The 15,390-nt window shown below is 41.3% G+C and overlaps 1 protein-coding gene across 1 annotated transcript in view; it reads right to left on the bottom strand.

Annotated features, from left to right (window-relative positions):
- Positions 1-247: 247 nt before the first annotated feature.
- TTLL5 (tubulin tyrosine ligase like 5) overlaps positions 248-15,390 on the bottom strand; it is a 142,605-nt gene continuing 127,462 nt past the window's right edge. The window contains exons 33-34 of the mRNA XM_059819381.1: positions 10,508-10,593; positions 248-750 (exon numbers count right to left, since the gene is read on the bottom strand). Of these exons, the coding sequence (XP_059675364.1) occupies positions 710-750; positions 10,508-10,593 (127 nt within the window). The 3' untranslated portion in view covers positions 248-709. The remainder of the gene's footprint in view (positions 751-10,507; positions 10,594-15,390) is intronic.

A 15,390-nucleotide genomic window follows, 5' to 3' on the forward strand; every position in this document is an offset into this window, starting at 1 on the left:
GTCTGAAAACATCAGCCAATTAAAAAAGTTTATAAAGCCTAAACAAACAGAAATTAAAATACAAAAATAAGCCACACAGAACATAAGCATCCAACAGTGAAACATAAAGACAGATTTAAAATCCTGTCCAATATAATGACAGCAAATATTTTGGGGGTGTGAATTAATAACTGAAATTATAACCAAAACAAACAAATGAAATTACTTTATTCAAACCAAGCATTTCCATGGCTCTGTGCCAAAATTCAAGATGGCAACCAACATGGATGTCTTTAGTCATATGTTCTAATATTTTTCTCTGCTGATGGTTGCCATGTGATGACAGCAGAGAATCTTGGCTGTTACCAGACTAGGACAGACTGAAATGGCTGAGCAAATGAGACTTTATGTTCAAACTTGGACATTAGGAAGAATAATACAGACAGCTGGAGGACCTCTATCTTCTAGAAAAATCTCATGGTTAGTGATCAGGAAGAGGTGGGAGGAAGGGACCCCAAGACTCAGCAGCAGAAGCTCTCAGAGGCAATCATTCACCTCAGCTTGCAGATGTATCACCAGCTTCCACAGACATTCAGGTACTCTCCTCAGTGGGTTGTCCTCTCACCAGGGCCTCCTCTTCACTCCTTCCTGGGTGTTATGGGAGTGTGGTGGTATGAAGCCACTGCTGCTTTTTCCTTTGCCCCATATTTGAAGCAACGCTCTGGATTCCTCACCTCGTGTTCACTGTTAGTCCTTCTCTGTGAGCAGAGGCTGGAAAAAACACAAAGCAAAGATTTTGAGTAATCACGGGGGACTGTTCTGCAGGAAAAACTGCTGCACTGCTCTGCAAATCTCAGCCATTACCAGAAATCTGGATCTCCCTATCACACAACCTCTCTCTACAGTAACAGATGAGATCACAGATCAGTATGACGAAACCTAACTTAATAAGCTACTGCGTGAAAAAGTACTCTTGGTATTCCACTCAAGCCCCAGAATACCTTCTTCACTCTTCGCGTCTGACTCTTCACATGCTCCTCCAGTAGCTCTAAATCCTCTCCCATATCAGTATGCTTTGTCTCTTTCTTTGTGTCTTTTGCCCATTCGCTTGCATGGGAGTCTACTTCTCCCCTCCAAAAAAGGCTAAGGACCCTGGTGCAGGAGAGATGGGGGTGTGAAAAGATTGATCTTTAAAAGAAACAAAATGGGGATAAGGAAAATCTTTTCTTCCCATTATTATAGAGATAGATTTTAATTCTACATACTGTGACAGTTTCCTGCTTAGGCATGTTATGGGAAAAAGTCAATGTCATCTTTGCTTCTTTTACTTAAAAATCCTTAGAGAGTCCTTTAAAAAGAAAAATCCAAAACACTTAGAAATGTACCAAGTTTATTTTGGACAGTTTGCATTTTACAGCTAATCTAGTAGGTAAAGCTTGTCCTGTGTATTTAGCACATCAGCTTGCTCCTAAATCTGAGTGACATTTGTTGAGAGCTGTTTATTAAAAATATTGCTGTATTTTAAAAAAATATGCTCTCCTTGAAAGCCCAGCATAGAGCCAAACACCACATAGCACAGAGGATCTGGAAAGATGTTTAGAAAGCAGGATTGCCAGTTATGTCACTGCACACAAAGTTTGGAACCTGAATTAGGAACCAAACTGTCAACTATGTGTATTAAGACAGGATACCAGTCCAGAAACCTATCCCTTGGCAATATGCTGAAATTAAGGAAACAAAGGCACATGAAAGAGGCAGCTAAATTCAACCTCATCGTCCTGTTATGATGAGACTTTTGAGCCTTCCTTTTCCTAAGAAATGCACAGCACAGTTTGTCTTTTCTCACAAACTGAATTAAAATCACTTTGTGTGAACTCCTCTTGTATGGCTACATTGAGGACTCAACACAGAGAGGGGCATTCCCACGTCTACAAGTAAATATGTAGGTTCCTACTATGAGTGCAGCTCATGGCCAATTCAATAATTTAATAAATATTAATGTATATAATTCTATGAAGTTTTGTAATTTCAAAACTACTGGTGAGCATTCCACCTCCTTCTGGTTGAGTAGGCTGAGGTTCTGGTCGAGTAGGGGGGACAGAAAAAAAACCTTGTTACTGACAGCAGCCAACATTAAGGGTTGATTCTCCCTAGTGAGAAGAGTCATTGCAGTGAATCACCACATACAACAGAATGAATCTCCTTTATTCTCTGCCTGCCAGGAGGTGTTAAAGTATCTGCTTGCATGTCTGTCCACATGTTTACATACTATTATGTCATCCATGACTGCACCTCAAAAATTTCAACACTTTTGTACTTAGAACAGTTACATAGGGGGAAGATTACCTGCATTTTATGGATATGATTCTGAGTCACAAGGAAATCACAGGAATTCTGTAAAGTCATATATGGGATACCTGCACACTAAAATTCAGTGCCATATAGACTTGCCCAGCACAGATGTACACAGCCTTGGTCAGAAACCAGCACCTAATCTACTCTGCTTCCAAGCTGCAAGAATGAGACAGAGCAGAACAGTAGGCTAGATGACAGTACTGGGTCAGGGACCTGTGCTAACAGTTTTTAGAGCTAGTTTAAGCTGTTTCATCATACCCACAGCGAGTCTGTGGCAGCAACTGAGAAGCATGTCCAAGCCTCCTGAATCTACTGTTGAAAACAGGAACTTCCTTTCTCCTGGAAAAGCTCTGATAATCCTAGAAATTCAGATTTTTTTTTATCCCAGAGCCAAGGGAATTTCTAATCCTAGAGTGATGCCCAGTATTCTCTTGATAATATAAAGTGCAACTAAGAAAGGCAATAAATAGATGGGGTTTATTTATATCCATGAGTGACTGACACTAGCAAGCCAGGACAGCTGACAACAGAAGGCCAGCCTTCCCTCCCCCATCTTTTGGGCACAATTTCAAGTTTGCTTGCTGGTCCAGGCAGGGAAGGGAAAGCAGCAGTTCCAAGTCATGAAAATTCACTTGGGCGGGTGACATAAACAGTACACACAACTGCATTCAAGTGAAGTATCCCTGCATGATAAGAGCAGTGAGCAGCCTTATTAACAAGTGGAGAAATAGCAGTGGAAGCCAGTGTGAGCCTTCCTGCTCCCCATGTTGCAGAGAAGACACTGGGTGGGCTCCTCACCCTGACTGCTAATGCCTTTCTGTACTTGACAGCCTTCATTCTGATTTCTCTTATTCAGCTCCCTACTCCCTGGTTTGTTGTGGCTCTCTCTTCTCTGGCTCTTCCCTACATTTCATTTCATAAATTCAGACACTCCTTTTACCCTATTCGCACGCATTTTGGCTTCTATTTTTAGTCTCAAAAAAATAATGCCAGATTAAAACAAAAACCAATTTGGATGGGCAAAGGCAACCTCTCTATAGGTAACTTAATGCCAAAGGGCCAGATGTGAGACAGAAGTAGCCAAGATATTATATAACCTCTCCTCAGTCTTTGCACACCTGGTCTTGAATGACATTTCCAACACAGCAAGGAAATACAGGCAGTTCGCCATCACCTAACTACTGAGAACAAGCAATGCTCAGCCTCCAGTCAGGCAAAAATGCCAATTGCCTGAAGTCATTACTTATCCTGCCTCGGAGTTTTCTTTGAGTCTGTCAGAAGTGAAGGGTCCTAAAATTCAAGCTGGGTTCTAGTTCTTAAAGAGGGAAGCCAATTTCTAGAGACTGTCCTTTCCTTTTTATCCTGCTTTCCCAGTGGTCCTGAGACTTGGAATGTCCTTTCAGTGGCATGAGACCAGTAGCAACAGGAAAAAGCTCCTTCCTTTCATAGAAGAAAGGCAAAAGATTGACTAAAGGTGTGAGAAGCAGGCTGCTCTCACAAGTTAAGGAATAAATGTAATTTCTGATCATTAGAAGTGAACACTGACCCTTAGCTCTAGCTGTGAGGCGATGGCTGAGTTGGACATTACCTTCCTAACATCATCTGAGAAGGGCCTGGAATGCTGCTTTTGGCAGAGCTTTACACTCTGCTGGGATTTAATGAGATTTACACACAGTTTTCTGGTAACTGGATAAACTTGAACATAGTCATGCCCTGTTGATAATTTCTATCTATTTTAAAGGTTAGAGACATCAATATTTGCTCATTGCTAGTCATAAGGTAATGGTTCCCTGCTCCTTCAAAGAGTACCAAGAAACAGAGTAAGGAAAAGGTCTTTCTTTACCCTTCTCCTTTCCCTTCTGGTCCATCTGGTACTACAGGCTTGTCTGTCATTGTCTGACCTGGGACAGATGCAACAATGATAGCAGGGAGAGAAATTTTGTTTTCCCCCTTCCAGTTTGCCCTCTTTATGAAACCATGGAAGCCAGCAGGGGAGAGAGGGAGAAGATCCAGGATGTTTTCATGATGCATGAAAGAACAATGGCTTTAGGAAGATAATTCCAAGAACAAATGTGAAACCAAATATTCTCCATTGTAACGGATTCTTTGCCCTCCCAAAAAGGCAGGCACAATAGTAGGATTCACCTCAAGCTCCATTGCTTTCCAAAATATGATAAAATATACTAATTCTGTTTCTCAATAACCCTTTCTCTGCATGAAGATGGTGCTACAGAGAAAGATGCTGACAGAATGTTATTACTGCTGTTGACAAAGGCTGTATGCAGGGTGAGAGGCTGCACTGGAAAAGGTTGATGCAAGGTGCTGGATATCACACTGCTGTTCCCTTTCAGTGACCCACCGAGAGCTTCTCAGCCAGACAGGTGGTTCTGGAAGGATTTATGTGGAAGAGCTCATCATTACTCCATTCCTGCACTAGGATAAGTAATGAGGTGACATCAAAAGTTGCTCTTTTGTGTCATAACATATCTTGTGTCTGAGTGGCCAAAGTAGTCTGACATAAAGGTTATTTGAGGTGCCTATTTGAAGGTCACCTTTCAAAGTCAAGACCACTTGTGCAGTCAGTCACAGCAACAAGAGAGAACCAGGAGGGTGGCAAATGAAGACTGGAATTAACAGGATTAGTGGGAGGGAGGAGGCGTACCAGCAATGTGCTGTGCAGAAATCTGAGTGATTTCTTTCCCAGCTGCTCCTGATGAAGGATTTGGACAGTATGGTGAGACCAGCTGAAATCATAGCCAAGGTTCCTCTTGGGAATGTGGCAACAACATAAAAATAAATACATTGGTGTTCAACAATCTACTGCCTTCCAAGGCTGCAGGGGAGCCTGGCAGAAGCTGAGGAAGCCTGGACAAGGCTGGGCAGCTGGGAATTCCACCCTACTGTAGCAAATGGCTGGGAGGCTGACACAGGCCATGCACAGTGGCAACAGTACATATCCCATCCCATCCCCACCCTTTATGCTCCAAGAGAGTTGAGAGACACTGGCTGATAAAAAAGAATCTCAAAATCCTAGGCATTTTCTTTGTTTAGATCTGGCAAACAATACAAAGTGATTGTATGTGTCTTGTTTAACTGCCTGTTGTGTTTACTTGCCTTTTTTTTTCTTTTGCTGGTGCAGGACAATTTCGAAGTTTGTACTTTTGCATACCTGCTAAAAGAATCTCTTCTTTTCTTTCCTTAAGCTTATATAAAAGAGACTGCATTTCAGGAATAATATTAATTCAAACAATGAGTAGACAACAGCCAGTCACAGCTTAGCACCTCCAATATTAACTCTAATTTCAGGTCTCCAATAACAAGACATACATGACCTCCTTATGAAGGACCATACAATAATCTTGGATATAAAAAACTTTAGAAAAAACACAGTCTACCTGTAGATTTCCTGTAAAATGAAAAAAATCTGGAGCGTTCTAGATGCAGAGAAGAGTAAGTACAAAAGTGCTCCTTACTATCACTAGTTTGCAAGCAGGCTCCACTCATTGCTTTATACCAGACCACACTGCTTGCACGTTCATCTTATTTGGATGGCATTCAGATGCTGCTCTCCACCTTAGCTTAAAGGAGGAAATCACTACAAAACTAAGAACAACAGCCTGCTTTCTACATGGATTAGATCCAAACCATTTTATTAATCCCCATATTCTTTAACTAGTCTCTTCACAGTTCAGGATCCGGTTTTAAGTCCTTACAGATGATGATACACTTTATTTCAAAGAGTTGTATACCTTCAGGACTTGCATTCATGCAGATATGGGGGCCAGGTGAATGTCCAAAGTAAACAGACAACTGTGCATCATCCTGCAACTAAGCTCAGATACAGACCTGGGAATCATAGGGAATAAAATCAAGTCTATACCACCTAGCTCAAGAAGTTTCCTTCCTAGCTTCAGAATGAGTTTTGACATTCACCTTCTGTATGAAGTATACTCAAGAGAACTAGAATACAAATAAATTAGTTTTGGACTCATGCTTTAAACTAGACTAGGTAGAGATCTGAGACTTTGCACTGCTGTCAAACTCAGATAGCATATTACTAACTTTTACCTCCATTAATCAGTAACTCTAATGCTTTTTTCTTCTCCCAGCACATGTAGTGGAAAAGCCATATGGACACTAGTAACATAAACATTAGCACCATAAAACCGAGTATGTTAAGTATGTTAATCAGTCTGAGTATGAAAAGGTGAAAGTCCTGTAGAGTCTGGAGCCAGGCATCAGTCTTGCCCGGTTATTAGGTTATTAGGTTATTAGGTTATAGGTTATTAGAACATTATATTTTTGCCTTAGCAAAACAGAATCCCAGAGGCATTCTGTCTTCTGAAGCTTTTAAAATAAAAAATTCACAAACTCTCAAGAAGTTGGCAGCAAACAAAAGAGAGAAGCACAAGGACAGAAGACAGATTTCACTCATAGTTGCTGTTACCTTTACAAATCAAACCAAACCAAATAAAATCAGCTGGGGTCATCATCTTGTGCATCCACTCCACAACTGCACTGAGGTTAACTGTAGTTTCAGATTGTTCTTGTTTCCAGGTTGTTGCAGATAGGAGTCCAGCTCAGGAACAGAGAAGCTGCCTGGGACTATGCTGTTATATTTTCATGAAGTGCCCTTCAGCCTCTATTCCCCCTAAAACCTGCTTTGTATTAGCATTTTCAAAAAGGAAGAATATTACATATAATAAATTTCTAACTATGAGGTCTTTCACATAGCTATAGAACTTCCTTGCCAGTTGTTCAAAAGCTAAATTCTGGTGGAAAAATGACACCTTTTTTACCTAGAACTTCACTTCCTTGAGAAAAAGAATTCATGTACTATTCACCTAATGCCACTAGAGAGGAACAGGAAAAAACCCAGCAAAATATGGCAAAATGTCTCCATGAACCTTACATTGTTAATATATACAGTAAAAAAAGACCAGCCTGTAGGTTCCTTCTTTCATCATCTGAAGTCACCGTATCAAACACAGCCTCACAAAGACAACCTGGAAGTGAACAACCCACCATGCTAGTTAGCTTAGCTGTTACTCGGCAATCTATATTCTGAAGAAGACTTGGAAAAGAGAATTGATTTCTTATTTCACAATCACCCTATTTCATTAATACTAATTGAATTGCTAAATTCTATGAAGCAGGAAACAACCAGTGTAATACTGAGGGACCCTCAAAATAACACAGAATAAAAAAAGCAATGTGATAATGGCTGTGTTTTCAGAACAACTGACAACCCACTAGTGGCTGGGTGTTCAATTTCAGTGAAAAATCAGGTCAGAAGCATTCTGAATGTTCCCTAGAGGTAGTAATTCTTAGTATTTCTTTAATAGAATAAATCCTGTTAAACTTTCAGGAACTTTGATAGGAAACTGTCTGTTCAGACACTACAAATAACCCCCAAATGATAGCTTGCAGATTGAGCTTCCTGTCTGTAGATCCTCATGAGAATCTTTGCCTTCTCTCTCATTACGCCAGTGGCACACAGCTCACACACACTTCTGCCTCTCCACAAAATGAGGATGAGGCCATAGGGATGAGAGGCTGCCACACTTTCATTGTAGTGGTGGCTTGTTTCAGAATCCTGAGCTGCTTTGCAGAAATGCTGACTTTTATTTTCCCTTTTATTTCATCTCAAGGGATCTGTCCGCAAGAGCTTGAGCCCACTGCACAACACTATCTACAACTGGTATTCTCCTACAGTTGCAGTACTAACCACCAGTGAACTGTTTTCTGGACAGTCTGGTTCAAAGTTTCCTTACTGTCTGACTCTCTCTTTGAGCATCATCCTTACTTTTGGTTAGATCATTTGTGACATATTTATGCTTCTTCTCTGCAGAGTCCCATAGCTATCCTCAAATAGGCTGTTAGAGGAGAAGGCCTATTCAAGCTTCTCAGACATTTTTGAACATTTGTGTGTGTTTATACAGAGGTTCTGCTTGGTTCCTCTTTTATCTATGCAACTTTTCACAGCCTTCTGTCTTTAAATGCTTGCAGTTTATTCTGTAATCTGCTTTATGACTTGTGTCTCCAACCCCTCTAGTTGGTATCTAGGATACTAAATACATGTGAAACAGTAACCCTAAATAAGCTGCTGATGAGGGAAATCAGAGTCCTAGTGTAAGCAATCAATGGAGAGAGTGAAGAAGAAAAACAGCTGTTCCTGCAGGAAGGACCAGAGTAGTTTCTGAGACACACAGACTGGGCACAGCAGCCTCTGACGCATACCAGTGGCTTGGTGTAAAGCTGAAGAAAATATCATTCCCCAGTTTCCAAGAACAAACATTTTGCTCTAGTTAGTTCAATCACCGCAATATTTAGTACTGTTCTTGGAGCTATATACCTCTTCTAGCAACAAGAAAGCTTTGAGTGACCTACCCACCATGGTTCTACTAGCCTACCCCTAGCCAAACTAGGCTTCTATCTAAGCCCTCACACTCTTAGCTAAATGGCAGGCTAAATTCTTTGTTTCAGCTTCAGAGAGGACAAGTTTAGTACAGTGCAGCTAGCCTAGTTCTACAGAAGGAAACATGAGCCGAAGTTCTCAGTTCTCACTGGATTACAAGTATTCCCAGAGAGGGTGACTACCCTGAACTTTGTAGTAGTTATCTAGCCTATACTCTTCCTGCAGCTCTGGCTGTTGACTTCCATCATTAATATTATCAACAGTCCTCACGCATGCTCTGCATAAATATTCACAGAAACAGGGAAGGACAGAAAAATGCTACCTACAGTTATCACAGACACACGTAACAACAACAGCACCCAGAAGAGACGGAGAGAAACTCTTGCAGAGCTTAAAATTACAGGGTGGCAACTGTGAGAGTGCTCTTAAAACTGTGAAAAAGAAGGCAGAATTCAGCACACAAACACCTTCATGTAAGTCCACTCAGCAAACCAGTTTGGTCAATATATTGAGAACTCTGTTTTTACATTTACCTGTAAATTTATGTGTAACCTTGCTTTATACACTGTACTAAAAACTCAACTTGAACTATATAGTAGACCAGAACTTTTGCCTCAACTATACATACACTACAGTGTTAACATAATTTTATTTATTTTGATAATCCCATTATATTCCATACCTACACTGTCATGATCCAGTGTGCCGTAGGGTCTTTTTAATTGACTATGGCTATTCGCCCTATAAAATTTCTGGTAGGACAACTGGAGTTTTTGGCAGATGTTAAAGCATGGGAAGCAGTTTGGAACTGTACAATAAGTGCATTAGCTGAATGTTTGTGCTAGAGGATCAGCAATAAAATCACTGACATTAATAATGGAAATGTGATCTTTAAGTTTCAGACCTAAATATCCAAGAGATGAATTGGGTAGTTCACCCCTATGCAAACTTTTCTTTCACAGCCTGTGAAAACACAGAGATCACTGCATTAGTGATACTTAAGTCATGTTTTCAGGGTTTTCACAGCAAAACAAAAGGTCAGAAACATATTTTTTTAAAGGATTCTAGGCCATAATTTGTCCACATATTCCATTACAGCACCATCACAAATTACTTTGGGCCATGGGTAACATGGCTTCATCAAGACTACACTCTACCTGCTAATAGGTCTACATCAATGAAAAATGGATTGGGTCCTCATTTACTGAGACCTTAACAGCAGATAAACCTGTTTGACTTAATCAGCCACTAGGAAATGATGAAGATTTGATTCTGTAAGTTTCAGTGATTTTCCTTTGAGAACTTTCACTTCTTCTGATTGACTTCACAAGTCTCAACTATGTCTCTCTGAACTAAGGGGGTTTTCTGCAAGACCGAAGAAAAATGTAAAGAATGTCCTGGCCCTTTATTACAGCCCAAGCTTAAACAACAGAGCATCTTTGAGCCAAAGCCTAAAGCAAAGAGGAGCCATTTTAGCCAAGTTTTTTTTTTCCCCAGCTACATTTTTAGGGATCTTCCTCTTCCAACTCTCTGAAACTCAGCCTTTGCTGCCTTCTGTTTAGTCTTTTTAATCCCAGGAGGAATAAATTCCCTGCACAGCTGAACCCAGACTGTTACCTAGGAACCACTACATGCAGGGTAGGCAGCTGTGTTTCTTCTTGCTGAGAAAGCTTTTTTCCTGCCAGTGCTTGAGAAAGATGGAAGAATCCCAGCATGCCCACCCCTACTTTCCTGGTCTTCGGCACTAGCACTCACCTGTGGAATTTGTCCCTGGCTCACAGGATGCAGCACTGTGAAGGCTGTTCTGGAATCCGTTCAGCTGCCTTTCAGTGGAGGTCACCCTAACAGGTAAAAGCATCAAAGTAGACAGAGATAAGAAAGGATATACCAAGGAATAATAAAAGTCTTAAACAAAAAATTGAGAATTCTCCTAGTTTACATAATCTCACTGGAATTGTAGCTATGAAGCTGTGCCTGAACATGGTATGAAAAAGGCAGTGACAGCAACAGACTCGAAAAAGGCAGAGCAAGACAGATGAACACTCAAGCCACCAGCAGGACTTTGATGTGCCTAAAACACTTAATTGTCCCACGTGCCTTGGAAGCTGATTCTGGAGGATAAAGGAGATAGTAAATGGTATTGGACCACCAACGCACAATTCAACTAGTAATGCTGTGGTCACCTTATTCCAGTGATTTGAAGTAAAATGATTAAGCAATCTTAGAACAGAAAAGCACATGCTGGCAAAACCACACTACATTCAAAAGTTAAGTCCTTGCATCTTGTCTCAGCAAAGACAACTCATTTAGGCAAGATTTCTCACTTGTCTTGGAAACTGAGACCCACAGGATGTATTTAATCTCCAGTAGTCCAGTGACAGTCCTCAAGGAGATACTTTATGCAAATGCTCCTGCATTTATCTCAGCATTTGAGTTACAGCAAAACTATACGCTGTGGAGTACAACTACATTTCCTTTAACTGTTACAAAGATTTATTACAAAACTGGTACCATGCCCTCCTACATAAAAAATGGGTCTACTCACAAGGCGAGGTCAAGCTATACAGCTGCAATGATCTATTCTGCCCTTAAAAATCTATACAGTTGATCCATCTGTTCCTGGTTTGTTCTCTTCTCCCTTATCGCTCCTTGCCTTTCTTCCTTCCTGCCCAACTCTATTCTAATCACTCCAGACTTCTGCATGTACGCTCCCTCTCTCTGGCAGAGTCCTTCACTTGCAGGCTCTGCAGTGTTACATAGTTACTGTGAGCTCTTTCCCCAAAAGAGCACTGTCATCTCCAATCCCCATGTGATGCTCTGATGACTAACAGACCCAGGCACACATGTGCAGTTTCTATAGTTTTGTCTGAAACCTTTTGCTTTCAGATTTCAAAGTCAGCAAGTTGCCAGTAATCCAGGTGCTTCTGGCAGCTAAAAGGCCAGTGTGGGACTCCTGTATTCTATCTCAGTTGGATTTTTGTGAAATAAATAGGAGTCCATACAGGAAGGGAGAGGGATGCAGATACGACATTTGCAAAACACAACCCCTTACTTCAGACAGCCATAATTTGAAATGCTATTGTCAAATGAGGTGCCTGTTTCTATATTTATTGTCTCTTGGAGAGAATTTTGGATCTGCACTTACGGTTTCTTTTGCTGCTGATACTGCATGGTCCTTCTGGGAGCTGAGAATCCAGATAGATCTTTATGCTTCTTACAGAATCACAGAATGATAGGGGCTGGAAGGGACCTCCGGAGTCCAACCCCCCCGCCAGAGCAGGTTCACCTAGAGCAGGTTGCACAGGAATGCATCCAGGCAAATTTTGAGTATCTCCAGAGAAGGAGACTCCACAACCTCTCTGGGCAGCTTGTTCCAGTGCTCTACAACCCTCACAGTAACGAAGTTCCTCCTCGTCTTTAGATGGAACTTCCTATGACCAAGTTCGTGCCCGTTACCTCTTGTCCTGTCACTGGGCACCACTGAAAAAAGACTGGCCCCATCCTCCTGGCACCCACCCCTTAAGTATTTCTAAGCATTAGTAAGATGGCCCCTCAGTCTTCTCTTCTCCAGACTAAAAAGACCAAAGTCCCTCAGCCTTTCCTCATAAGAAAGATGTTCCAGTCCCCTAATTATCTTTGTAGCCCTTTGCTGTACCCTCTCCAGCAGCTCCCTAGAGATTCCATGCTCATAATTAGCTTGTCCACTTCTTTAATGCATCGCAACTGACAGCCAAATTCAGCTCACCCTTCTGTAGGTAGAATGCAAGACTAGTGGTTGAAAATGTCATAAAGAATGCCAGCAAGTACAACAACAACAAAAAACCAAAACAGGGAACCGTCACATTTCTAACGTTAAAGTGTGGTTTATGTTTAGAGAATCTCTTTCTCTCTACAGACTTACCCTTCTTCTTTTCTGCCTACCCATAGTGTACCTTGATTCTTACAGTTTCAAATGTCACCTCCACACAGCTCATTCTCAGATCTGTTTCTGGGTCATGGATCTCTCACCACGCTAAGCTCACCCCTAAAGTTCTCTCTGCTGTCCTGATAGAAGCTCCAGTGCCAGAATATAATCACAGCTTAAATGGAGTTAACCCCTTTACACTTTCTTACTCCTTGGGTTGGCTGAAACCCTACTGCCTTTCTCACTTTCCTGCTTTTAATGTCTGTGTTGTTTTTGCTTCCACTTCTCCAATGCAATCCATTGTTATGTTCTCCATTTTTTCTTCTTCTTCATATACTAACAAAACCACTGTTCCCTCCACTTAAATATCTGTCATTGCCCTTTTCTACCTCTTATACAGCTAATCCCTCCTTGAAACTGATACTGACTTCCTTTATTTAGGCACTAAACCAGCCCTAAGCTGCCCAGCTTGGACTAGAAATTTGCAGCATGCTCTTGTTCCACAGGTGACAAAGAAACACTTTCTTGACTAAATTTTGAACACCTTTGTTTTAACAATCTACTCCTGGGACGTTATGAACGCATCTAATGGTCCAGGGGTGACAGAACTGACACTAACAAATTCACATCACAAAAAGCCCATGTTTGACAAAAGGACAGCAACAGATGTGAAGACCCAGAGCCAGGGAGGTTTGTTGCTCTTGGACAAGGTATCTCCGTATGTGTATCTCTGTGTATGATCTGAGGCTAGCCAAGGGCTAAAAGCTACAGGCCTAGTGAGCCCAGCTGTGTCAGGGTGTTAAATCAAGACATGTCTCTCAGATGCACTGCTTTCGCTGCCAAAAATGTCTAAGGGTCAGGCAGCCTGATCAACCCAGATGCTCAGGAGCTAAAAAACCAAGCGTGCTGCAGTACAGCAGTAGCCAAAAAGTGAAAGGGTTCCAGTAACAGTTACATGCTTGCTCTCCTGCTGCCTCTCCTCTTTTCAGTGGGCACTCAGCTTATATGTGTGATGTACCCAGCCCACTTAAGACACTTTACGCATGCCTATGAATAAGCACACATGGGCAAGACAGGATACAAACCAGAACCATAGTGTTTTACAGGAATTGCTCTGTGGCCATCATTCTACTTTTGGTACATTTGCCAGGCTTGGCCCGTTTGTCCTAGAACAGCTGGCCACTGCCGTATCCAATTGCAGTAAGGACTCCACCCTGCCGTGGGATGCTTGGAGAAATGCATCACCTCTACCCTATTTCTGTACTAGTTACAATAGAGCAGAACTTTGGCTCTTCTGCTGCTGGCACCATGCAAAGCAACTATACAAAAGAAGGACAAGGTAGAAAGATTTTGTGCTGTGGTGTTGGGACTTGAAGGGAGTATTTGTTTCGAAAGGCTTCCTGAATAGAGTTGTTGAGAATGACATTTACAGAGGAGTTCAGTACAAGAAATTATGCCACGTTGATAAACATCCCCAATAGTCTGTGATGTTCCAGTCTATTGCTGGTAAACTCAGTGATCTTCTTGGGCTCTCCCTCTCTCCCTGACAACATCTTGAACTATATGCTCCTTTACTCTACCTGGCATTTCCTTTCTTTAAATACAGTGGTCTAACATTGACAGCTGAAATTTTCTGAGATTTTTTCTTGGACTGATAGTTCTGTTCACAGGCCTTTCGAGGCCTTGCTCTACTTGATGCTATCATAGTCAGAGACCAGGCTTCTGAAAAGTTACGATAGGAATGATAGCGCAGAAATTTGTATTTATTGTGACTTAGTCATTCCTAAAAGCAGAAGAATTTTCTGTCTACCACCTGTACCAGTTCACTCTGGATTCTGACAGTTGAAGTAATCTATTTTTCTACTTTGCATGCTGTCATCTGTAACGTGGAGATTCAATACACCAAATGCTGCTCCCAGGGATGTGTGCTTCATTTCACGGCTTATGAATACTGTGTCTGTGATCTCTGTCTCAAAATGTTGCTCTCAGCTATCAGCACGTCTCTTCATGGTTCACAGACCTGCCAATAGTAGTGGCAACATGATCAGTAGAAAGGACCTGGTCTTACTCTTGGAAAGAAAGAAGAGATGGTTGTGTTAGCTGTTCAAAAACTATCTTTCTACTTGTGATATGAGCACATTTCATCAAAACTATGGAGCCCCATGAGATCATTTTATGGGGCTACATTTCATTGTAGCTCTACATATTAAACCATTTATCCCAGTTAGTCTTTTTCCACACCTTAATATGGGCCCTAGTTTTCCACTCTGTTAGCTTAAGCAAGGAGCCTGCTTTGGACACAATCCATTATAAAGTCAATCCACCACCTTTTACAAGTTGGGAGCCTGAGAAAACAAGAGAGGCCAGGAACTAACTGAAAGGACAAGACTGAATTGTCTGGCTGTTCCATTACTTTTTCCTTTATGTTTTAATGAGGGAAGTGTCCAAGTTACTAGATAGTTTTTGAATTAGTCAGTAATGTTCATCTTTAGCATCTCATTTTGTTTGTAGTTGAGTTTTCTACTTCTTATTCTTTTCTTCCTCTTCTGGAAGCCACGTGTGCTGGCTGGGAGAGAATTGATAATGCATGCAAGGAAGAGATAGGTCAAAGAGACAAAGTTGATATTAGTTTGTCTTCACAGTCCAGTCTCTGGAGAAAGTCTACAAACAACTTTAAAAAGATGATCTTTATTAAGATGTTAAACAAAAGCCAGGTGGTGCAAGAGCAGACAGA

Source organism: Gavia stellata, chromosome 7 (genome assembly GCF_030936135.1).
Source record: "Gavia stellata isolate bGavSte3 chromosome 7, bGavSte3.hap2, whole genome shotgun sequence".
Classification (NCBI taxonomy): domain Eukaryota; kingdom Metazoa; phylum Chordata; class Aves; order Gaviiformes; family Gaviidae; genus Gavia; species Gavia stellata.